This window comes from Halichoerus grypus, chromosome 8, assembly GCF_964656455.1.
Source record: "Halichoerus grypus chromosome 8, mHalGry1.hap1.1, whole genome shotgun sequence".
NCBI lineage: Eukaryota > Metazoa > Chordata > Mammalia > Carnivora > Phocidae > Halichoerus > Halichoerus grypus.
This window is the reverse complement of record NC_135719.1, coordinates 3,103,783-3,129,451: the sequence shown is the minus strand read 5'-3', so window position 1 is coordinate 3,129,451 and position 25,669 is coordinate 3,103,783. Positions and strand designations below refer to the sequence as shown.

At 44.0% G+C, this 25,669-nt stretch overlaps 1 protein-coding gene across 3 annotated transcripts in view; it reads left to right on the top strand.

Annotated features, from left to right (window-relative positions):
* EFL1 (elongation factor like GTPase 1) overlaps window positions 1-25,669 on the top strand; it is a 137,094-nt gene that overhangs the window by 3,100 nt on the left and 108,325 nt on the right. For all 3 annotated transcript variants that reach the window (XM_036072895.2, XM_036072894.2, XM_036072892.2), the window contains exons 4-7: window positions 5,149-5,233; window positions 15,552-15,685; window positions 16,824-16,961; window positions 18,436-18,650. In XM_036072895.2, coding sequence (XP_035928788.2) covers window positions 5,149-5,233; window positions 15,552-15,685; window positions 16,824-16,961; window positions 18,436-18,650 — 572 coding nt within the window. The remainder of the gene's footprint in view (window positions 1-5,148; window positions 5,234-15,551; window positions 15,686-16,823; window positions 16,962-18,435; window positions 18,651-25,669) is intronic.

Below are 25,669 nucleotides of genomic sequence, written 5' to 3'. Positions count from 1 at the left end.
GCTGTCTACAATGTCATGTGTTCTTAGAGATCCTGAAAGAGTGTGAAGTGCAGTTTATGTGTCTAAGAAGCTGCTTATCTAGTTAGCAAAATAAAATAGATGTTGAGAAAAAGCTATTTTTACATTGCTTTATATGAACATGTTATAAATGCAAAAATGAGTTTTTGCAACAAGTCCAGTGATAGCCTGGCACAATTGTGGAACATTCCACAGAGGACGAGATTCTTCATGGGGATGAGTTACGTGGTTTGAAGAGAAGGTGGAGAAACCGTCAGGTGGGGGGATAAGATGGATAATGGGGATCAAGGTTAATTTGTGTGTTGTGCTTGATTTGAGTGGAACATTTGCCTAGAGACTACTGGGAGAGGAAAATGCGCTGGTGGAGAGAAGGTATTGGATTATAGAAGAACTTGAAGGCTAACTTGAGTACCAAAGGAGGGCTTCCAAAGTCTTGAGTGTCATGATGGAAAACAGTGTTTTAGGAAATGAAGTTAAAGAGATGTTTGTTTCCAGCTCTGAGTGAAAGGATGTGGAATAAGTTACTGGCATTAGAGAAATGGAGATGTCCCTTCCCTTAATGAATTTAGGACATAATCAGCAGAATTTGTCAGGTGACTGGGAACGGAGAGGAGAGGAGGTAGAGAAGCAGAAATGAATAGGAAAGTAGCTGTAGGAGACTGGTGTCAGACTCGGACATTGGAGGCAGGTGGCGTGAGGACTGGCCTGAGGTGCCACGCGGAGGGACCGAGGAAACCAGACTGAGCGAGATAAGGAACAGCTTGTGTTTCCTCTACCTGAGAAGTTTGAAAAGTGCAATAGCCCTAAGGTAAGTAGGTGGAAATAATAAAGCACATGTTATCGAAGTAGAAAACAAATATTTTATAAAAAAGATCAATGAAGCTGAAGTCAGTTCTTGGAAAAGATTGTTATAACCAACACCTGTGATACAGTAAAGGTGGACACAGGTCATTACACATGTAAAGGGTGAGCCCTAACGTGAACTAGGGACTTCAGTTCATAAAGATGCGTTGATAGGGGTTCATTAAGTGTAACGTGTACCGCGCTTGCACTAACACAAGGTGTGAATAATAGGGAAACTGCGTGTGAGTGTGTTGGGGGTGGTGTTTGAGAGCCTCTGTACTCTCCGATCAGTTGTTCTTTGAACTTAAAATTTCTCTAGAAAGATAGTTTATTAAAAAATATTAGCAATACAGACAATTTCTGGTCATCTTTTAACATGAGTGATAAATATCTAGCAAAATTGATCAAGAAGAAAGGCAAGGAGGAGAAGTGCAGCCTGCTAGGAAAGAAAGTGCTGCAGGGATGGGAAAGGTGGGAGTGGGACAAGATGGGCAGCAGCCCAGTAACAGGCTTAGAGATGGAGAGCTGGGACCCACCACGGTGGGGTCAGGAAGAAAGAGAAAATAGTCATTCCAGAAATGGAATTTGTTGGCAAAAATCTTTCCACAAGGTCCAGATGGTTTAACTCTCTCGTTCTAGCACACATTCAGGGAACAAATGTTCTCAGTTCTGCTCATCCATTCCAGAACACAGCGGGGAGGAAGCAGGGAGTACTCTCCAGCCCCCCACCTTGATTCCCGAAGTGGGCGAGAGTAATAATACAGGATGGGACAATCCCATAACAGCCATGTGATGGGAGATGCAAAAGTTGTAGCCATTATTAAGAAGCAGAATCTGGAATTGTATAAAGAGCTAGTTTTTCATAGCTAAATAGAGTTTATCACAAAGAATTTAAGATTGGTTTAATATGTCATTTCACCATGTTAACAGATTAAAGGTAGGAATGTCATGATCATTTCAGTAGATGCAGAAAACAGAATTCAGCCTCCTTTTTGATAAAAACCTCTTAGCGAAGTAGACGTAGAAGGGAATTTCTGCACTGTGATATGGAGTATTTACAAAAAATCCTGCACCCTTAATGATGCATTGTTGACATTTTTGCATTTATATTCAGGAATAAGGCAAGGGCAGCTCCTTCCCCCTTCTGCTCATTGTGTTCCCGCTTCTGCTGTCACTGCCCTGGAGGTTCTGCTGCAACCATAAAGCGAAAAAGAAAAATAGGAGTTTCAGAAAGGGTGGTATGACTTTGTGGAAAACGCAGAAGAGTATACAGATAAATTGTTAGGATATTAATAAGAATTTAGCAGCCTTCAGGATACAAAAGTCATTGAAAAGAGTATACATGAGCAATAAGCAGAAAATATAGCACTTATATAGCATAAAAAATGTCCCTGTGAGATATTGGGGAAAACGTAAATACATGGAGAGCTAGACCATGCTCACAGATTGCTGGACTCAGTATTTTTAAAATGACAGTTTTCTTTCGTGTTGACCTGTAAGCAGTTCTTGTAAAAAATTCCAAGTTTTTTAAAATTTGCATTTGATATGCTGATTCTAAAATCATGCAGAACAAAGGGCCAGTAATGACTTGTCTGTGAAGACATGTCTGAGGAAGAGCAGGGTGTGCAGTGTGTCTTACCGGATGGCAGGACTTACTCTGAATCTACGATAGCTTGTGGTTTGCAGTTGGCTGAGGGATAAAATTGACCGGTGGCCCAAAATAGCAGGCCTAGAAACAGGGATCCTGATTTATCACAGAGCTGGCATTTCTGATCTGTAGGGAAAAGATGAGCCTCTCTATGCGTTGTCCTTGGACAGTTGGTTATCTATGTGGAAAATAAATAAAATTGGGCCTCTACCTAACACTGCACACAAAAATCAGTAGCACATAATTAAAATACTTATATGTGAGAGGCAAAATTATAAAATTTGTAGAAAATAATACAGGACAATACTTTTATGACCTTAAGAGAAGATTTCTTATATAAAACAAAGAAGTACATACAATTATGTAAGTTTGATCAACTCAACTACATTAAAACTAAGAACATCTATTTTTCAGGAGACACCATAAAGAAAGTGAAAAGACAAGCCCGGTAACTGGGGGAAATAATGACACATAATTGACTAAGGTCTAATATTCAGCGATTATAAATAACTCTTATCCAAAACAGAATAAATCTATAACACAACCATTAAAAAGATGGACAAACATCTTGAACAAGAAACTCAGGGTACGGGGTGCCTGGGTGGCTCAGTTGGTTAAGCGACTGCCTTCAGCTCAGGTCATGATCCTGGAGTCCCGGGATCGAGTCCCACATCGGGCTCCCTGCTCAGCAGGGAGTCTGCTTCTCCCTCTGATCCTCCTCCCTCTCATGCTCTCTATCTCTCATTCTTTCTCTCTCAAATAAATAAATAAAAAATCTTTAAAAAAAAAAAAGAAACTCATAGAAGGTTACTCAACCCCACTGATAATTGGAGAGATGTAAATTAGAAAAATATTATCATCCATCTGATTTGAAAAATAGCCTGACCATTTCAGGTGTTGCTGAGGTCTGGCAGGAGAGGCTCTGATTCACTCTTTAAAGTGTGGAACAGTTCAGTCTCTTCGGAAAACAATGTGGAAATAGCTAGTAACGTTGAAGATGTGCGCATTTAATATCTCAGAAATTCCACTTCTAGGTAGTCTACCACGAGACAGACATTCATCTGTTAATGATAGCTCAATGATAGTTTAAAAATTGGAATCCATCCACCTGTCCCATCACAAACAGCATGGATGAATAAGGTGTGGTGGCTTTGTGTAGTGGAGTCCTACAGTAATGGAAGTGAGTGAATGATGACTATGTCTGCCCATCAGTATGGACAAATCTCAGGAATATGATACTGAGCAGAGACAAAGTGACGGTACCATACATGTATGTGTGTGCGTATGTATGTATGTAGGGTATGATCCCATTCGTATAGGGCCTAAAACCTGCAACTCTAAATGATATATTGCTTAGTGGTACACTCATTTTTAAAACTTATAAAGAAAGCAAGTGAATGAACAAGGTAAAATTTAGGATAGTAGTTACCTCTGAGCCAGGGGCACAGGGGGACGTCAAAAGTAACATAAATCTTTTTCTTTCTTAAATAGGATGGCACACACACAGGTGTTCACTGTATTATTCTTTTTGCTATATATATGTTTTGTATCAACTCAGTGCTTAAAAACACATGTAGAAGAATGACCAGGGATGAAGACTTTGGAGGAAGGCCTCAGCGGTCAGAGAGGTGAAGGGGAACCAGCAGTACCATCTCAGGAGGGCTAGGAAGGGAGCTAGGAGATTGCAGACTCCTAGAAGAATCTCACATGTGCGTGTGTCCACACCCGCACACAAGGGTCAGGAGCTATGTCTGTCTGATGCCACACTGAAATCAGGAAGTCGGAAGGTTAGAAAGGATGATTGTGTTTGGCCAGAGGTCACTGTAGCTTTTAGGAGTTTGGTTTTGCCAGAGCTGCGGGAATGGAAGGCTGTCGGCAGATTAAGTTGATGTGGGATGAGTCAATGTGGCAGTCCCATGTCAATAAGTTATTCCCGAAACATTTGAGTGAAAGAAGTGAGTCAATGTAAAGGTGAAGAATTTTTCAAAGGAGACAAAGTGGAGAGAAGTACGGCAGGGCAAGCGACGGCGGTCCTGGAGAGGAGGGAAGGAAGTTAGTGAGGCGCGCAGGGCCGGGGGGGTGCAGAGGAGTGGTGGCTCAGTCAGTGTCGATGTGCTGCGGAGCCCAGAGATTGAGGTGTGGGCCCTTGTTTGGGGCATTAACACTGACGAAAGCCGTCAGCTAACTGGTCACGTTAGAAATATTTTCCACCATACCATTCTTTTTTTTAAAAAACGTGTTTAAAATCTGCTGATTTGGGGAAAGGAGTGAAGGCTCCTCATGATTCTAGACACCTTCTGTTTCAATCTTTGCTGGGACTTTGTCAAACAGCCTAGGAGTAGGGAAAGACAGGCTCTGTTCTGGATGTGCAGAAGGGATTCCTCCGCATGCTACTTCTGTGACTTGTTCACAGAGTACCCAGTCATTCACGGCCCACATGTGAATGAGCAGCACTCTGGGAGGGTGTGCGGTATTGGAATACATTCAGAAAGTTCTCCAGACCTTCCCCACTTGTAACAAATACAGAGGGCTTTTAGTTTAAAAATTATGTGTTTAAAGCAAAAGTCCAACTCAGTCCATTTTAATGTTGATATTTTAATTCATTGGGAAGTAAGGGTGCTTTTGTTGCATTTTTACAGTTAAGGTACATGGACAGCAGAGAAGATGAACAGGTTCGAGGGATCACTATGAAATCCAGTGCCATTTCACTACATTATGCAAAAGGTAAATCTGTGTTTTAAAGAAAAATAGTTTTGTATCTTCAGTGTCCTTCTTTCTCTTTCTGAATTAATTGTATGCCTCAGTTTCTTCGCTTTATATTCCACACATTTCATTCTGGCCTCCAGATAATCTGTTGTCAGAGACAGGCTGTCCAGACTTGGATGCAGATGGGGACCTCTGACTGGCTTGAGGGCAGAAGAACGGGCAGTTCACACCTGCCTCCCATCCACCCAGGCGATTGTATGGATTTCTTCACAAGGATGGTCAAGAGTCTCAGGACTTTGCTGGCTCAGCCTTAGTGTTCCAATTCCTGGCTGGATCCTTATTCTGTCCTATGGCCCCAGTGTTGGATTTAGAATCTTTCTTAATTGGGTTGCCGTGATCATTACAGCTTGCTTTCCCCAAATCAGGATGTCATTTTCACGGTAATACTTACAGGAATTTACGTGACAGAAATAGTATTACAAGTATGTGAGATATATATTCAGTGATGTTCACCAAAAAGTTTGTATTAGTTAAAAAAATGCCAACAACCTTTATGTCTGTCTTTGGAAAATGGTCAAGTACACTGATACTTCCTTCCCGTGATAAGCATACGAACACCTGTTGGATCTATATGTGATAATATAGGAAAAACATGTTGAGGCAAAAAGCAAGTCGCAGAATAAATACTTGTACGGTAAGAGTGTGTTTTGGTAATAAAATATTATGTGTGTAGACAGATATCTGGAAGGATGCACACTAAAACCTTAACACCAGTTATCTCCAGGGGCTGAGTTACGTGAAACTTACATTTTCTAAAATATTTATTTTTGTACTCTTTGGAAACTTTACACAAAATGTGCCTTTTTATAATTAGAAGAAAATAATAAAGATGTATTTCATTTCCCTACGCGACTGATCTGTGGCTCATCTTTCCCAGTGCCCTGTGTCCGGCCCTGGCACCAGGGGGCCTTCTGCCTGAGGCACAGCTCTATTCTCTTTGACATCAGTCTGCAAAATATTTTTGTACTAGGGGCGCCTGGGTGGCTCAGTCGTTAAGCGTCTGCCTTCGGCTCAGGTCATGATCCCAGGGTCCTGGGATCGAGCCCCGCATCAGGCTCCCTGCTCGGCGGGAAGCCTGCTTCTCCCTCTCCCATTCCCTCTGCTTGTGTTCCCTCTCTCGCTGTGTCTCTCTCTGTCAAATAAATAAATAAAATCTTTAAAAAAAAAAAAAAAAAAAAATATATTTTTGTACTAAACCAGTTTTGAAGCTCTTAGGTATTCTCAATGAATTCCTAATGTTTAATATTTAAAGTAATGCCTTATCTTTTTAAAACTACCTCTCATTTTAAAGGGTATGTCCTCGTGTGGCATGGGTCAGTTTATTTACCATCTCCCCTTATTTTTTATAGACGTCAAGAGATTCGTACCTTCCTCTCCACACTCGTTAGTCTGTTTTTATTGACGATTCCTCTGGATGTCAGTTTTAGTTGTTGCCTCTGAATTTGGTCTCCAGTTCTGCCATCCCCTTTTTAACCATTTTATTAAGGTTTACTTTATATCACATAACACCCATTCCAATTCACTTGTCTCCCTGGCATGGTGTTGTAGTAGAATGGCTATAGGACCCTGGGGGTTGAATGGTCTAACCTCTGCTTTGTTGACCCCTGACCTTGGGCATCCCGCTCTCAGATTGTTTTAGATATGCTTTCTTGACTGCACAGAACCAAGACTTTAGCTCGCTTGTGCTGGGGTGGGATGGCTTATTGAAAGATAATGAGTATCACGATATTGGAGACGGTATTCGTGAAAACCCAAAAAACAGCAACGTCGAGTGACATCTCATAGAAATTGAAGCTGGATGTTGATTCTGGACCCAAGGTGGCCCTAGAGACCGTTAGTACAAGTTAATGGATCTTCTCTCTGGACTCCACTCTTATCATCCCTGGGTCTCATTCTCTGTCTTTGCCTCTGTTACCCTGTAAGTCTTTTCTCTCTTTCGTAGCTTTTGCTTACTCTTAGTGTCCCCATCTTCATAAACTCACTTTGCCCTGACCTCACATCTCAACTTCTGTTTTTTCCACCCTATTTCCATTGCTTACTGCTGCTTTGTCTTGTGTTTCTGATCACACATTCTCAGGAGCAAGATGTGGCCTAGCTTATCTTTTTATGCTGGGCCCTGGCAGAGGTTGCACCTATGGATTGGCCACCCTTGGGTTGGACGGTCACCTCCTAGTGTGTTGAGTGGTGATTGGAGTGGAGTCATAGAGGATCAAATGTGTCTCTTTGTGAGCATGACTGCCTGGAGGGGGCTTGGGCATAGCCAGTTGCTACACCTGACGATTGGTGCAGAGTCTTCTTTTCCCTACGTACAAAATGGGGATAGGAGTTGGAGGTGTTGAGTGAGGCACATGCTGTCCGAACGCCTCCAAGATAAGACAACATTCTTATCTATATCTCAGCACTGACTCTGCAAGAGGGTATTCCTGCTGTGAAGGTGGGACAGTCTGAAGGGGACCCCCTCTGGGAGAAGGGAAACCTGTTGGTTGAAGAAACTCCACAGGTGATTTTTATCTCCCCGTGTCTTCCCCTCCTTCCTGCCCCCTTCCAAATAACCTCTTTGTTAAGAATCTCTGCACTCAATTTAGTCTGTTCTGGTTCTGACTCTTGATTTAACTGGCTTTCAAAAATTTTTTCAAATCCTTATTTGGATTAAAAGGGAGGGCATTTTCCTCATTTAAAGTAAACATGCTTACAAAACCCAGGTATGGTATTGAAATGGTGTGGAGAACCCAGTTATATTGTAGAAGGTGATACTTCGCATTTTCCAGGGACCCGGTTCTTCCTTGAGAAAATGGAGCCTCTCATCTTTATATTTGTGACCCAAATTTGCTACAAATGTTGGGACCATATTGTTAAACCTTGTTATTTCCCTATTTCTTACCTCTCTTTGTCCTTCCCACAGGGATACCATCCATTTATCTAGTCATTTCAAGAGTTAGGAAATACTATACATTGTACATTCTATAAAAAAAGTCCTAAGGGTATGTAATTCCTTTGAATCCTTTAGCCCAGAATTCAGATAAAGATGAGAGAAATGTCTTTAAATGGGTCAAATAATTTGAAATTCATAGAGTATTCTTTGAATAGTCTCAGGGCATATTGCTGCCATTTCTACTGTGTAGCCATTCTTTATACATGTGAATAAATATTACTATTGCAGAACTTCTGAAATGTTCATTCTAATTCATCTTTTTAAAAATTCTAAATACATTTACAAATTTGTATGTGTTATAGAACATTCAACGTATTATAGAATATGCAGTAAAACACAAGAATGAAATAAGAATCACCCCTAGTTTTACCACATTATGTTTTCAGTTTTTGCATCTAATCCAGCCATAATTTTACGTGTGTGCGTGCGCATGCACACAAGCTGTGAGGTAAGTGTCTAACTGAATTTTCCCCCAGATCATTAACTACTTCTTACAGCACCAGTCACATGTGACTATTAAGTCGTATATTATTAGTTCTTGACATGGTGTTGGTATCGATAACCTCTACCTGAGCAAGGCAGGCAGAGAGTTAATTAATTGTACCCACCCCTGAAGTACCCCCCCAAGACCCCCAGGTGGGGGCAGATGCCATTCTGCTCCAACGGACTGATGCTCTGTGGGAATCTGCTTTTTCAAGAAGAGTTGGCATTGAGCTTTTGGTAAAATCTTCCAATTTTTAAGCTATTGGCAACTTCTTTACAAATTTGTGAACCGCCCCCCCCCCCCATGGAAAAATTGCGGTGGGCTTTAACTTAGAGGCTTCTGGTTTGTAATGTGAGGCCCACAGGCCAGCTAACAGCCTGGTTCAGGGAGACACTCCGCGTTCATTCACGAGGCAACCGCGTGGAGCTTGGGGCCAAGGACAGGCTCTCTGCAGGCCCTCTGGTCTTAATCTGCAAAGACGGGGCCAGTGGGAGACCGAGTCGTGCCACCCACATTCACACCAGGCCAGCATGTGCCGGAAAGCCTTTCTTACTGAGATGCAGTAGCTTCCTTTTCCTTCTGGAAGTATGAACAGTCACCCACGGTCCCAATTATTGTCCTATTTATAGGACTGAGGCTAGGAGTCGGGGGGTGGGGGTGGTTCCATCGTCTGTCCCTTGTTTGACTAAAGGTCAGACTTCTTTCTCTTAAGATAATGCTTTCTGTGAAGCATTCTGTTGATGCTGGGTGTAAGAAAATGGGTGCATGATGGTTTGGTTCTAAGCCGAGTGCCTCATATACATAATTTCATGGGTATTCCTCACAGCAACCCTGTGAGATGGATACTACCCTCATTTTACATACATACAGAGTGGAGTTCAGGGAGTTTCAGAAACTTTCCCAAGGAGAGAGGGCTTAGCATGTGGCAGTGGTCCTGGGAACCAGATGATTCCGTCTCCAGCTTGTCCACTTGGACCAGGAGTCTCTCGGAGGTCGGTCAGCCCAGACCATGGCTGACGGCTCCTGAAGTGTGCCTCTCTCCTGTCCACGAGGGATTGCTGGGGCTGCTTAGAGACGTCTTGCAGTCAGCATTGCGCACATCCCTGCTGTCCTTGGTCGCCGCCCAGGTTGGGAGCCTCCCTAGCCGTCTCTTCCCCATGTTTCTCTGTGATGTTAACACCCCTCCCGCAACCTCCTGCTATTCCCTTCCTTCCCAAAACGTACTTTGCAAAGGTTCCAAGGTAAACAAGCATCTCTCCATCCTCAACGTCTTTTTGTTGATGTTCTCTCCTCCGCTGCCGGCCTGGCTGTTTTCCCAGGACACTGCTCTCCTTGGACTCATTCTTCCCTGCTCCATCCGTCTCTGGGTTAAGACATGGGGTTGCCATTCTCTTCATTCCCTGCTTCTGGTTCAAAGCTTCATTCTTCCAGCCTTGTTTTAAAACTCCCCTCTCTTTTGAGATTCATACAGTCTAACTGTTCTCCTCTTTCTTGTCCTTGTCAGCTCCTGAGGATGGTGCAGACTCATTAGTGACCTTAGCACCTGACTCGTAATTTTCCTTTTTACCCAAATCTGCCAAGGTAGGTTTTACCATTCCTGACAATGAACCCTCCGACGGCGTGGCCTCTCAACAGCGGCGGTGTGTAGATCTCCACTTCTTCACCCACTCGCTGTCACGGCTCCTTTCTGGTTGTTAGCATCTTCTGGAACTGCCCATCTTTGACATTTCAGGTTGGAATACTCCCTTCCCCACAGTCTTCGATCCTCCTGCTCTCTCACCTGTGGGGTGAAGTACCCATTTTTGGACTTCATCAAGTTCTCCAGCTCCTTGAGCCCCGTCCGCATCCTCCATTCACTGCCCATCTCTGACAGCCCAGATCGGTCATCTCACTGCCAGTCCCTCCAAGGGCCTCAGTTTCTTTGCCTTCTGTCATTTCTCCGAGCAGAACTGTAACCATGGACAGAGCTAGCGCTACACTTCTTCCTTCTTCTCCCGGGCTGGGGTCTTGGCTGGTCCTCAGGGCTACTGACAGACGTGTGCTCGGGACTTGGCTCCTGCTGAGTTTCTTCTCTCCTGTATCTTCACTGACAACTTGACCATTAGCTTTTAAGGATGCTCACTCCAGTCTGTCTCATCTTGAAAACAGATGCTCATTCATCCTTCCAGCTCCACGTTCCCCTAGCCCCGTCTTGGTCGGGGGCGTGCTGCTTTCACTTTTGCAGCGGCTTACAGTAGTGACACGTACGACCCGTATGAAATTGAGCGAAAGATAGCCCTTGGTCTCTGACTGTCCCTCCAGGTTGAAGTAAACACAGATTCTAAGCAGGTTGCCAAGGTTTGGAACCCTGACGTAGGTTCCAAGAAATGAACATCAACCCTTTTTTTTTTTTACACAAGGCTTCTTTATTCTGGTTCTTATTTTATCCTTACAGGCAAAAATGCCAGTAAGTAGAAAGGTCAAGACAGTGTAGTCATGTAATTGCTAGATTTCCTACCCACGCAGCAGGATTTCAAAGATGGCGAGGTTCCTAGTGATGTCAGAGTTCAGGGTGCGGCCCCAGTACCGAGTGGCTGGCACGGATGGGCACGCCGAGAAAAAGCACAAGCCGGTGAGGTCAACCGTAGTCAGAGGTGGCCCACGTGTGGTCTCCTTTGTTTCATGTCGGGGGGAGGGTCTGGAGAGGACTTCGGGATGGGGCCATGCAACAAGAAAACTTCATTTGTTTGTCATTCATAGTTGTTTGTAGGTCATTGTCTCACTCCTCCCTAAACCACCTCACTTCTGACATTCATACCATCAGGATCAACCACCCACGACCTCTTCTTGTAACAGCCTTCTCACGAAGACCCACTCGGTTCCCCTGCGGAGACCTGTTACCTGTGTCGGCAAATACGAGATAAAATGCATCATTATTTCAGTTCCCTGAAATAATGAACCATATCAGTTGATTTACTACAATCTTATATACTACTTTAAAATAGAAAGGGATGGTAGTGGTATTTCCTGTGGAAACTTCCTGTGGCTACCGTTTAGTTGGGGCCTAACTTTTGTCCGTAAGTGTTGCATGTTCTGTAAGTAATGTGCCAGGGAACGTTCTCACGTGGCTTGGGTTTTGTCCATGTTCCCGATACCGTTGTCATGAGATAAGTGTTCTCCTAACACGCCAGAACAGAAGAGACACTTGCATGAGGTGCGGATCTTCGGCCATGAGTGGATGGACATCTCCCTTTGTTTGAAGGCACGTTGTCTCCTGTCGGCTTTCTGTGTGTGCGCGCTAGCGAACGTCTTCCGTGTTTCAGAAACTGAACATGACCTTGTGCAGTTTTCCTCTTCACAGAGGAGACCTTTGGCAGGCGCTGGTGACAGATGGGCACCTTCCGTGAGGCAATTACCCGTGGCACCCTAAGCCTGGAGGACTCATGGGCACGGGAGGGACGATTTTCCCATAACCCCCGTGAGCGGAAACTCTGCAAGATACCTGCCACGATTAACTTCAGGGCTTCCAGCTTTTTCTTTTCCCCAGTCTCCTGGAACATGGAAAAAAAAAAATGGATTCGCGCTCTGTGGATTAGAGCAGTCCCTGAAATGAAGAGGTGTGTTTTGGAAGGCCTGGGAAGTACGGCTTAATGCGCTACAGGAGTCGGTCCATATGCACCTTTAGGACTGTGTGGCAAATCAGAAAAGTCATTTAGCATGCCTAGAAGTTAAAATTTCCTTTAGCAGGAGTCATAATATCTAACGTGGTCAACCCCACACCCGTTTTTGTTTTGTTTTGTTTTTATTTGTGTGTGTGTGTTTGATGCTCACACACACAAACGGTGGTAGATGGCGTTCAGGGAAACAAGTCTTAGAGAGGCACAGCGTAGCTGAAGACAGCAGAAGAGTTGAGTTTACGGCTGTTTTTTTTTTTTTTCCTCTGATGGATATTAGACTCCTTTTCCCTACCTTTGAAATTTAGTTTGAAGTTGCTTGGAAAGAGTGAAGATAAAAAAAGTCACTGAAAGTCAGAGACCTGCTGTGTGCTGAGCTCTGTGCCCCTCAGCTGTGTGGGTGACCACGGACCGAAGCCCTTCTCTCGTCAGGTACATTTGGGAAGTCAGGCTTCTTTATGACAGAGCTTCTCTGAGCCTTTAGTACATATGTGTGTTGTGAGCCTCTTCCTCACCCCGAACCCCCCCCCCCCGCATTTCCCAAAGGTTTTTGGTCACACAGTCTTATTTTTTATGTTGCCTATTTGAAACATAGGTGAAAACACTTGGTATATCACTAGCTTTCTGTTTTTGGGATCTGAACTTGCTGTCCTTGAATAAATTTCAAGGGGTCTGGAATTGGATGCATAATTAGGGGAGGGTAGATAGACAGGTGGATAGATAGATAGGTGGATCGGTAGGTAGGTGTGTTTGTTTTTCTGAATGTCATCTAAAAGGTCTGTAACCCCAATAAAAGGCAAGAGCACTATTATGTAGGAAGCCCGAAGTTTCTCTGTGGATGCATTTTTAAATTCTGTAAGGGACCTGACAGCAGACACAGGCTCTGGAAGTTCTGTCTCAGGCCCGGCTGTTGTCAGGCAGGGTGGGAGAGCGCTTACAGTTCTCCCACACTAGAGTCTGGACTTCATCCAAATGAGCGAGCAAGTGTTGTTTCCCCAGCTGCAAAGTATAAAGGAATCTAAGACCTCTGTAGGAAGTGGCTAAGGTCATTAGACTGACCTGGGTGTGTTTCTGGCTGGCTCCTCCTTGTGTGACATTGCGCACATCTCTTCCCTTTGGGGGCATGTTTATCTATGAAGTGAAGGGTTAGGCTAGGAGAATGTGGAGAGATTTTAGGAATCTCACAGCTTCTGTTTTACGTGATGGGAGCTGATAGGACCTTAGACCCCTGCTAGTGCCGCTCATTTTCCTTTGCCTTATTTGGTAGAGAGCTTGGGCTTATCCCAAAGGGTGCTGTGAGCCCTGACAATAAAAAGCTCCACTGAGGCCCAGGGGCCACTGTCCCAGGGCCCTGGGCCTTTGACGTCTTTGGTTTTCTTTGGAGATGTCCACAGTCCTCTCTGGTTGGAGCCTTCCCCGGTGGGTGCAGCGGAGCCAGGATTCCTTGTAACGCACCTTGCACTAGAAGACCCGGGACAGGTTGGTGGTGTGTAAGAAGCAGCCCATCGCTCACTGGTGGCACTCTCTCCCACTGAGCCCTGGTGCACTTTGGAATCCTTAACCTAGTATTTAGAAATTCACCCCCAGTGGACTCTCAGCACATGGGATGAACTTGATGCCATCTTGAGTGGTGTGGTCAAAGGTATGTCTTTGGAGTTAGATGGGTTTGAACTTCTACTCTACCGTTTTGAATTGTTTGATCTTAGGCAGTTTACCTTGGAGCCGGGTTCCGGTTAGATGTCCTCAAGGAAGATATTTAACTTTTCTGTGCCCTAGTGTTTCTGCTCTGTGAAACTGTGCTAATGGTACTAACAACTGCAAAGGGTGGTTGCTAGTAAACACAACCCAGTGTCTGCAAAATGCTTAGCACGGCGGTGCCAGGCGGAGTCCACAAACGTGGCGCTTGCTCAGTGTCACTGTCAGCTAGGGAGTGAGGCAAGTTGTCAGCTGGTTCAGGCCACTGGGGCAGATCCTCTAAAGGGCCTGCAAGGTGTAATATCCAGCCCTCGGGCCCTGGAGTAGCTCTGCAGCACACGGAAGTAGAAAAACACTGAGTTAGGAGGAGCAGAAGTAAAGTATGTGGGGGAGCCTGAGCATGTTCAGTGGTTGCTTTGCCTTTAAAAGAGAACTGTGGGGACGCCCGGGTGGCTCAGGCAGTTAAGCGCCTGCCTTCAACTCAGGTCATGATCCCAGGGTCCTGGGATCGAGCCCTGAATCGGGCTCCCTGCTCGGCGGGAAGCCTGCTTCTCCCTCTGCCTCTGCCCCTCTCCCCCTACTCGTGTTCTTGTTTGCTCTGCTTGCTCGCTCTCTCAAATAAATAAAAAATCTTAAAAAAAAAAAAAAAAAAGAACTGTATCAGGTTTAGCAAATGGGGAATGAGCGTAGACATCTAATGAATTACAATTCTTCTGCATGGTTTCTTTCATTATGTTCCAGCGTGAAGTCTTTGTAACTAGGGTGGCTCATTGTTCTGGCTCGTCTGGGACTGACCTAGGAGTTAATGGGATGTGGGACCGACTTTGGGGTTTGATGGGATGTGGGGCTTTCAGGCTTGGGACGAGTCTGCATGAGTTGTCATCCTACTAAAAGCTCCGTACTCCTGTTAGTCAAGAGGCTAAAAGGAGGCACAGTCTGTGTGTGAGCACAGAGCACATTGCTGGGCACATAGTAACTCCTCCTTAGATTTTTGGAGAATTGAATCTAAATCTCAGGTTCACAACCCGCTCTCCGAGAGCTTGAAGGGAAGCAGTGGCCAAGTGCTTTGTGTCTTTTTAAATTGGCATTTGCCGTTTTGGCGCCCTTTGAACAGCTTTTATGCCCTGGCATTGGTTTCTTTTAGTCTCCACTTGGAATCTGTGGAGGGAAATAGTAACATTTATCTTGCAGGGATACTGTAAGGATTCAGGAAGACACGCGTGATTAGCACAATGAAAAGTGTTTAGCCCAGTGCCTGGCTCACACTAAGCTCTTAGGAAGTGGTAACTTTGGGAATAATAAAGTCCTCAATGTTTTCTATAGATGCTCCTTGGAATCAATAGTTCCATCAGTGGGAATTCCTAAGTTGGAACAACAGCTGTTGATTGAGCTTTTTTGGCTTCTTTAGCTTTATTCAGTCATTTCTTAGCACCTTTCTTATTCTAGAATGCCTCCGGGAGAAGATCGTGTACCTGCACAACTGAAAATGTGTGTTTTCAAATTCCATTTTAGATAACGAGGAGTACCTGATTAATCTGATAGACTCTCCAGGACACGTGGACTTCTCCTCGGAAGTCTCCACAGCTGTCCGCATTTGTGATGGGTGCATCATCGTGGTCGATGCCGTGGAAGGAGTCTGTCCACAGGTAGTAGGTCGTAATGTGGAAATACGTAACGGGTCAAATAAAGGAGGTGGGGAAAACAGGAGGGACTGGCTGCTGATGGCTCTGTGCCATTTTAGACGGTTCACTGACAGTCAGAAAGTTGGTTTTACATTTCATTCCATAATGTTCCAGTCTGTGATGGCATTAAGTCACCTGCGCCCAGAAGGGATCTTGGCGAGGATGACTTTACCTTTAAGTACCTGGAAGCATCTGTGATGCCCTCTTAGAGAGGGACTTGGCCAGAGTTGGAGGATTCTGAACTGGGAGAAGTGGTTGATGGCAAGATACTGAGCCATTTCATCCCTACGGAAAATTCTTTTCTGTTGGCTTCCACCTACACATCCACTCCCGCCCCCCACCCCTTCTCTCTCTCTGTCCTTTGTGCCCTCAAGCTAGTGTTTCTCCTTTGCACCAAAGGTGGAAAAGTTCACCAGGGTGATGTGTTGGGCATGGACCTTGGAGTGGTTCTCCAAGCTCGGTTCTTACAAGGACTTGTTTGGATGCCTAACGTTTTATCTCGAAAAATGTTGTCACCTTTGTATCCCACTTCTTAACATACCTTTGTTTGTTGTAATATTTTTAAAAAAGGATGAGAAAAGCTTTAAATTACTCAAATGGACAAAATTTGATAATTCCAAGAAGTGCTGTAACTGTCCTGTCACACCCCCTCTGGTTTCCCCTGAGGGTGTCGGTCCCCCAGCCCAAGAAGCACAGCCTTAGTCTCTGTCCTGACAAGATAAGTGTCATTAGTACATCTGACTCCAGAAGAGCAGAACGGAGGTTAACGCTGGGGGGGCGGTCAGCAAGGTGCACGTGGGGCCTTCCAGGGGATGCTCTGGTTTTCTGGCCTGTGGTTTGGCAACATGAACATTTGTTTGTTCTCTCATTATTCAGTAGACTCCGCACAATTTTATTTATCCTTCTTAAATCGTCAGTTCCATAAAGGCAAGGGCAGTTTCTTGTCTGTTGTTCTTTCCTTCTGTGATGTAGACTTCGTGAGTGTTTGGGGAGCACCTGTTGTGATACAAGAGTATGGAAATGAGCGGATTACGATTCAGGATTTTCTCATGTGCTTTATTTCAAATCGTGAGTTTTACATTTGCCTTTCTGTTTTCATCAGACACAGGCTGTTCTGCGACAAGCCTGGCTTGAAAACATCCGTCCAGTTTTGGTGATCAATAAGATAGATCGCTTGATAGTGGAACTGAAATTCACCCCGCAGGAAGCCTATTCTCACCTCAAGAATATTTTAGAGCAGGTATCTCATCCTTTACTTCAGTGTTTTAAAAATTGGGGCTCCAAGAAGAGTTGTAAGGAAGCTGGTAAGTTGCCACAGAAATTCGCGTCTTTAGGACTTAGGACTGCTGTGTCTTAGAGTCCTCATACTCCAGCAGAGACAGGGGGACTGGCATCCCCTCAGGAGTCCCCTCTACCCCCCGGAAGCACCCTCGAGTACAAAGCTTGGGTAATAGGTTTTGAAGCTCTCTTGCTAAAAAGCTTATAGCTTTGTTCTAAAGTGAAGCAATATTAGGAGGCTCCTTGGTTTTTTTTATGACCTGCCTTTAGATGACATTTTGCCCAACCATTTATGTATTTGCCCAGCAGACATTTACATAACTATATGTTGAATAAATGAATTCTGGGATGTCCATTGTGTGCTGGGGAGTGTGAATGTCCCGACAGGTCAGAGTCCCTGTCTTCAAAGATGTTGAGGTGTGGTTGGGAGACCTTTAAAGAGATCTTTCGAGGGCAGCGTGAAGGCGTGGGTGTGGTTGGAAAACGTGAATGAGGGCTGCCTCACCCAGACCAGGTCAGAGGGAGGAGAGTTAGGAGGAGTCATGGGACAGAAGCCTTGAGATGGAAAAAGGTCGGGAGTTATGGCCGGGGCGTTTAGGAGAGAAGAAATAAGATATACAAAGTAAATGCAGGAAAAAGCATAGTAGGATGTTTCATTCAAAGAGCTGCGTGTGACTTGCTGTCTCTGAAGAATGGGATCATGGGAAGCAGGAGGCGGGAGTAGGAAGGAATATAGGGTTTCCATTATGGGGAACGTTATGTGTCACGCGTGGAGGTTTGGACTTTCTTCAGAACGGTGGGGTACCACTGATGAGACTAGTTGAGAAGAGTTATTTGCTGAAGGGAGGAAGGGATCAAAGTAGAGCAGCGAGAAAGCGTGGATCAATCGATGGATCTAATTCCCTATAGAATCAGACAAGGAAGGGCGCCAGGGAGGCAGAAGGAGAGGGACCAGCGGTGTTTGCAGACAGACACAGACTGATCGGTTGGAATCCCGGGACCTTACAGGATTTCTGAATAATAGGTTCCATCTTCTCTCTGTGGTAGGAAATAAGGTCACTTACTTGGGAGGGAAATAGCTAACGATTGGCAGGCAGGAAAAGGGCCTGAGGAGGGTGGTGACAAGTCCAGGTGTGAGAACTGGCGAGGGAGCGGGCTCAGGCTCTGAACTAGGATTGTGGAGTCATGAGTTCCTAGTGACGCCAGGCCCCGTGTTGCGGCTGCCACTCCCTCGGGTCGTAAAACGACCTCACAGAAGCCATACAATTTAGTCTTGCTGGGTTTGGAAGGAATGGGTTGATAACAGGTTAATTATTGTTGTAAATATCAACTCCAACCATGGAGCCCAAACTGACTGATGGTTCTAGACAGCGCGTCTCCCACCACAGGTGTGCTAAACATCTAGTGACACTCTGCCATTTTACCCTCTCTCCTAGATTAATGCACTCACAGGAACTCTTTTTACTTCTAAAGTCCTAGAAGAAAGAGCAGAGAGAGAGACTGAATCCCAAGTGAATCCAAATTCTGACCCAGGAGAGCAAGTGTATGACTGGAGCACTGGCTTGGAGGACACGGATGATTCTCACCTCTACTTCTCTCCGGATCAGGGCAATGTGGTGTTTACGAGTGCAATAGATGGGTGGGGCTTCGGGTAAGTCTGTTCGGATCTCCTTCGATCTCTTCGCATGGACTGTGTATACAAGTGATTTCTTTAATGAAACTTATTGTTGAGATAATGATTGATTGAAACAGAGCTGTAAGAAAGAATAGAGTTCTCTTGTACCCTTTACCTAGTATCCCCCCAGCGGTAGCATCTTGCAAAGCTGGAGCACGATGTCACAGCCAGAATGTTGACATTGATGCCGTCCATCCCAGCGAAGACCCTTCCCTAATATAGCCACCCTGCTTCCTTCACACCCCTGCTCCCCCATAACCCCTGGGGTCACAGGTGTCTTCCGTTTGCATAATCTGTCATCTCGACAGTGTTATAAAAACAATCACACATTATGTAACCTTTTCTGGATTGGCTTCTTTTCAGGCAGTGGAATTCTGTAGAGACGTAACTCCGTAACTCCGTTGTTGCATGTATCAGCTGTTGGTTCCTTTCTGTGGCTGAGCAGTATTCCCTGGGGTGGGTGCTGTTCGAGCATGAACAACATCTGGGGTTTTCCCAATTTGGGGCTGTTGTGAGTGATGCTACCACAAACGTTCACGTGTAGGTTTTTCTGTGAACGTAAGTTCTCATTCCTCCGGGATGAATGCATGGGAGTGTGCTTGCTGGGTCATATGGCAGTCGTAGGTTTAGAGTTGGTTTTCCAGAAGAGGCGCCATTTTACACCCCACCCACAGTGAGGTGGTCTAGTCTCTCCACATTGTCACTGCTGTTCAGTGGTGTCACTTTCTTTTAGCCATTCCAACAGTGTGTATTGTGACGCTATTGTGGTCTTAATTGCATTTTCCTGACCGCTAGCACTATGGAACATCGTGTCCTGTGCCCATTTGTCCTGTGTGTCCTCAGGTGAGACGTCTCTTCGTGTCCTTGCCTTATTTTCTTTCCTTTTCTCTTTCATTTTTCAGTGAGGTGTGTATGAATAGCGTGCAACATTGTATTAGTTTCAAGTGTACGACAGAATGATTCCGTATTTGTATAGACTGTGAAATGACCACCACGATAAGTGTAGTTTTCCATACGCTGGTACAGAATGTTTCCTGTAATAAAGACGTCGAAGATTTACTCTCTGAGCGGCTTTCAAGTATGCTGTACTGTATTTAACTGTTCTCTCATGTGCTGTACGCGACATCCTCTGAGCTAACGTGTTTTGTAAGTCAGCGTACCTTTTGACCCCCTTCACCCATTTCGTCCCCCACCTCTGCCTCTGGCAACCACCAGTCTGTCTGTTCCCCGTATCTAGGAGGCTCTTGTGTTGGTTTTGTTTTTTTGTTTTTTGATTCCACAGATTATATATATGATTATGTGATATGCATATGATATTATATGTATGTATATGATAGGATATATTATATATGATACACATCTTTATCCGTTCATCTCTTGATGGACACTTAGGTTGCTTCCATGTCTTAGCTATTGTAAATAATGTTGGCAGTGAACCGGGGGTTACATACATCTTTTCAAGTTCTTTTTTTTTTTTTTTCCCCCAGATAAGTACCCAGAAGTAGAATTACCAAATCCTATGGTAGTTCTATTCTTCATTTTTCAGGGAGCCTCCATACTCTTTTCTATCCTGGCTGCACCAATTCCATCCCCACCAGCGGGGAACGAGGGCTGTCTGTGGCCACATCCTCGCCAACACTTGTTAGTCCTTGTCTTTTTGATAGTGGCCATTCTGACAAATGTAGGGTGATACCTGGTTATGGTTGGAGTGGCATTTCCCTGATGCTGAGTGGTGTTGAGCATCTCGTGTCTGTGGACCATCTGTACATCTTTGGAAAAATGTCTCTTCAGTTCCTCTGCCCATTTTTAAATTGCATTCTTTGGTTTTTTTGCTGTTGAGTTGTATGAGCCCTTTATATATTTTAGTTATTAATCCCTTTTCAGATATAGGATTTGGAAATATTTTCTCCCATCCCATAAATTGCCTTTTCATTTTGTTGATGATCTCCTTTGCTGTGTAGTCCTTTGCCCATTTTCTAATTGTATTGTTTGTTTTTTTTACTGTTGAATTTTGAGAGTTCTTTTTATCTTCTAGATACTAGTCCTTTGTCTCATATGTGTTTTTTTTTTTTTAAAGATTTTATTTATTTGACAGAGAGAGACACAGCGAGAGAGGGAACACAAGCAGGGGGAGCAGGAGAGGGAGAAGCAGGCTTCCCGCCGAGCAGGGAGCCCGATGCGGGGCTCGATCCCAGGACCCTGGGATCATGACCTGAGCCGAAGGCAGACGCTTAACGACTGAGCCACCCAGGCGCCCCTCATATATGTTTTATAAATAGTTTCTTTTAGTCTATAGTTTGATGTTTCATCCTTTTAACAATGTCTTTCATAGAGCAGAATTTGGGTGGATTTATTTATTTTTACTTCAGAGAGAGAAACTTTGGGGGGAGGAGCAGAGGGAGAGAGAGAGAGAAACTCAAGCAGACTCCGGGCTGAGCACGGATCCCAGTGCGGGGCTCCATCTCACTACCCATGAAACCACCACCTGAGCTTCACCGACTGCACCACCCAGGCGCCCCTATAAATTATGCTTTTAAAGTCAAATCTAAGAATCCCGCATGGCTAGGATTTTGTCTCCTGATGATTTTCTCTCATAGTTTTTTCTAAAAGTTTAATAGTTTACTTTCTACATTTAAGTCTGTGATCCATTCTGAGTTAATTTTCTATATACGATGAGAGACTTGGGTCAAGGTTCTTTTTTGGGCTATAGATGTCCAGTTACTCCAGCACCATTATACCTCCCCCACTGGATTGCTTGTATACCTTTGTCAAAATCCGTTGGACATCAGTTGGATACCTGTGTGGATCTACTTCTGAGTGTTCTGTTCTATTTCCTCGATCTGTGTGTCTATCTTTCCACCAGTACCACACAGTCTTGATTACTGTAAGTATCTAACAAGTCTTGAGAGTAGATAGGTTGTTTCAGCCCACATTCCTCTTTTTGGAGATTATTTCAGCTGTTCAAGGGTCTGTGCCTCTCTGTGTACATTTTATTTTATTTTGTTTTTAAAATTTTATTTATTTATTTGAAAAAGAACACAAGCAGGGGGAGCAGCAGAGGGAGAGGGAGAAGCAGGCTTCCCGCTGAGGAAGGAGCCTGACGTGGGGCTCGATCTCAGGACCCTGGGATCATGACCTGAGCTGAAGGCAGACGCTTAACGACTGAGCCACCCAGGCACCCCTCTATGTACATTTTATAATAATCTTTGCCTATATCTGTAAAAAAATGTTGCTAGGGTTTTTACTGAAAAAGCATTGGGGAAACTTCTATATCAATTTGAGAATTGACATCTTTGCTACATTTTACCTTCTAATCCATGAACACTGTGTTTCTCAATTTTTTAAAGATTTTCTTTGATTTCTTTCATTAACATTTTGTAGTTTTCAACATAAAGCCCTGTATATATTATATTGGACTTGCACCTAATTTTTCATTTTTTCTAATCAATTAGAAATGGTATTATATTTTTAATTTTGGTGCTCACATATTCAGTCCTACCTTTTGGAAATACAGTTAATTGGTTTTTGTGTGTCGCTCTTGTATACTGTGACCTTGCTAAACTCACTCACTAGAGTTCTTTGTGGATTCCTTGGCATTTTCTACAAGGCAGGCCTGTCACCTGCCAACAGGGGCTGCTGTATTCCCTCCTTTACTTGCCACTTCCTTTCCCCTTCTTGCCTCACTGCTCTGCCAGGAGCTTCCAGGACTGTTAAAGAGCAGGGAGAGTGGGCATCCTGGCCTTGTTCTGATCTTAGAGGGAAGTACTGAGGCCTTCACCATTGAGTGTCAGGTTAGCTGTGGTTATTTTTAAATGTTTTTTATCAATTTGAGGAAGTTCCCCTGTATTCCTTTTTTTCTCAGAGTCATTTTTATGAAGGGGTGTCAAATTTTGTCAAATGCTTTTTCTGCATCAGTTAATGTAATCATAGGATTTTTCTTCTTTAACTTGTTAATATAGTGGATTACATTGATTACTTTTTGAATCTTGAACCAGTCTTGCATCTCTTTATAGATTTTATGTAAAATGATTTGTTTAGTACTTTAATCTTTGAATGAATTTAAAATTGAAAAGGTACAAAAATGTATCCATGGGAGACCATGAAAAGTCTCCCACCCTGTCTCCCTGTCTCTTAGGTTTTCAGTTCATTTCCCTACAGGAAACTAGTGCATCCTGGCAGTTTCTTGTATACTCTGGAGGTTATTTGTGCATATGTGAGCAAATACATTTCTATTAACTTTTACTGTCTGCACTAGCAGAAGCTAGTATGGAAAGAAGCTAACTTTATTCGGGTGTACCCATGCTAGATGTTAAGCTAGTCACTTTGCTTAAATTATTTCATTGAGTTCTTAGGACAGTCCTTTTAAATAGATACTCTTATGAATTATCCAAGGCTCAGAGACATTCAGCAGATGTTGAACATCACTCAGCCACGAAGCAGAGGAGCTGATACTAAGTGTAAGGTCCGCTTGACACTGAAGTTTATGCTTCCTGACTGTGGGGCTTCAGTGGGCTCTCCACTCTGGGGTACAGGGACCCTTGTTTCTTCTGATGGCCCCTTCTGGATATGTACCTGTGGGCCATGGAATGTGACGTCAGTGTTCAGAATGTGGTGGGCATTTGATTTATGTTTCTGAACCACAACCATTACTGACTTGTGACATCAGAAAATCCAAATACAATTAAAGAATTATCACTTTGTGAAAAATGTCTTGAGCTTGGATGAACAGTTGTGGGGACTACAGTGGGATTTACTTAGTCATGGGCTGAATCTTACATATATAGCAGGGATAACAGAAGCAGACATAATGCACCAGAGGAAAACAGAGCCTATTCATGAAACATTTGTCAGTTTGCAAATGGGAAAGAAGAAGGGATCAGAAATTGAGCAGAGCGCATGGCCTGTGAGGAGCCCAACCAGTCTTGGCTGTTCTGTCCTCCTTTTTTTAAAGGAACTTGATCTTCACTCCCTTTGGACCGGACAGATTTTGCCTTGACAGGATAATAAATTATAATACCATGGTTTTTCCTTGTTGGTTTGTCATCAGTTATAAAGACCGTAGTCCACTTAGTGCCTGTGAAGGTCATACTGAAATTCAGAGAGCGGACATATAATGAAAATAGAAACTACCAACCTGCAGAGAATGTGCCCATTTTCCGCGTGGCTGATGACACCATTGTCACCATTTTGGGCCTCAGTGTTCTCACCTGAACACTAAGAATGTTGGGCTTAGATGATTTCTGAGAATTTCTTTGAATTACAAAGTACAGTGATTCATTCCGTCATATAACCGGGTCAGGCCCATTAGTTTCCTAACCTGTCAGCATTTTGCTCATGAGCCACAGGGTTGGGGGCTTGTCCTTTGCTTGGAATGATTTCTAGAAATCATTGAACATTCCAGGTGAATTTTAGTCTGAATCTCAGAAATTGGTGTCAGTTTATTGTGGAAGGAGAAGGGATGGGGAGAGGCTTGCACGGGTGGCTTTGGGATCCTCACAACCCTGGACACTTTGACGTGCTGTCAGTCAGCGAGTGAATGCCCTGCGTTAAGCAAGGTCGCATTTAGGGTCCGTGCCCAACAGTGCCTGTGGTCGACAAGTGGACATGTTCGTTTATGGGGAGCTGATGGGAACGAAAGCACTAGAGGTGCTTTTCTGCCGGCCTCCCTCTGATGGGTCATGACTAGGGAACGGGGGCAACTCCTGTGTGCCAAAAGGTGGGAAAGGAGCACATTTCAGAATTTGGAGGGTGGTTGAAACTCTCACCGGGGGACTGGATGAAGGAGTGTGACAATGAGGCTGAACCGGGGCATTACGGCCTCAGTCTGTCCTGTTGCAGATGTGAATCTGGGAGAATCTGCTGACTTGGATAGGTCAGAGTCCAGCTCCGGTTGTAGATAAGTGCAGCTGAGTTCCCAACCCTATAAAATAGGGACAGGAGTCCTCCCTAGAGCAGTTCTGTTTGTCTTTGTACACCAGCATTTTCGGCTCCTGCCGTTGATGTCAGCCCGCTGGGCGGCTTGGATGCACAAGGATACCCCATAACCTCCCCCTTGGCCACGTTGTCGTTCAGGAAGATAGGCCAGGATGGATGGGTCAGTAGGTCTGCAGGTCTTTCTGAGAATCCCGTTTGAAGGTACTCTGTGGAGGAAGTGAATTAAAACAGAATCCAAGAACGGAGAAATTGTCATAGTTTTAAAATTAAAACTAACTAATGACAGACAAAAAGCACGAAGCAATAGTGGGGGGGAAGGGTTGATGTTAAGCAAGTTTTACGGTAACTATGGGATGAAAAAGAATGGAAAGGATAAAAACCAAGATTTTGGAAGATTTCTGTGCCTATCACTTATGATTCTGATAGAGGTTTGAGTGTGGAAACCTCTAAGTTTACCACTTATCAAATTAAAAACAGGACATGTATCTGACACAGTGTTGTATAAGACCAAGAAAATACAAAAGTCTGGGTACCACAAATCAACATTTAAAAAAAAAGTCTTGGAAGCGTGAGCAGAAATCATTCTAGAAATCCACATTTCCAGAACAGTTGCGATACTTAATGCATGAAATACCCCATGGAGGAGATAGCTTTTTAGAAGAAGGAAATTCCATTAAAAAAAAAAAAATCCAAAGTTTTGCTATCTAAAAAGATAAACAGAAAGCATAATAGCTGGAGGGTAAGTACCAAAGCTTTGGCTCAGTATGTCAGTCAAATGTGAGCAAAAAGAAAGTCAGTTTGGCAGTATTGATGAACAATGCAGAATTTTTAGAAATATATTGTGGTATAAGAATCCTTGTTAATGGGTAGTGGACAGAGATTAACTCTATCGGTGATCCTAACAAAGTGCATGAGGCAAAAATAGAAGTATAAGTAGAAATCTGCATGGTTTGGGAAAGATTTTATATCAGTCAGACTGTTAACAGGTCAAATAAAAACATAAACCATCTGAACAGTATAATTAAAGTCAGAATTTAAGTGTCAGTGAAGGATATACAAAA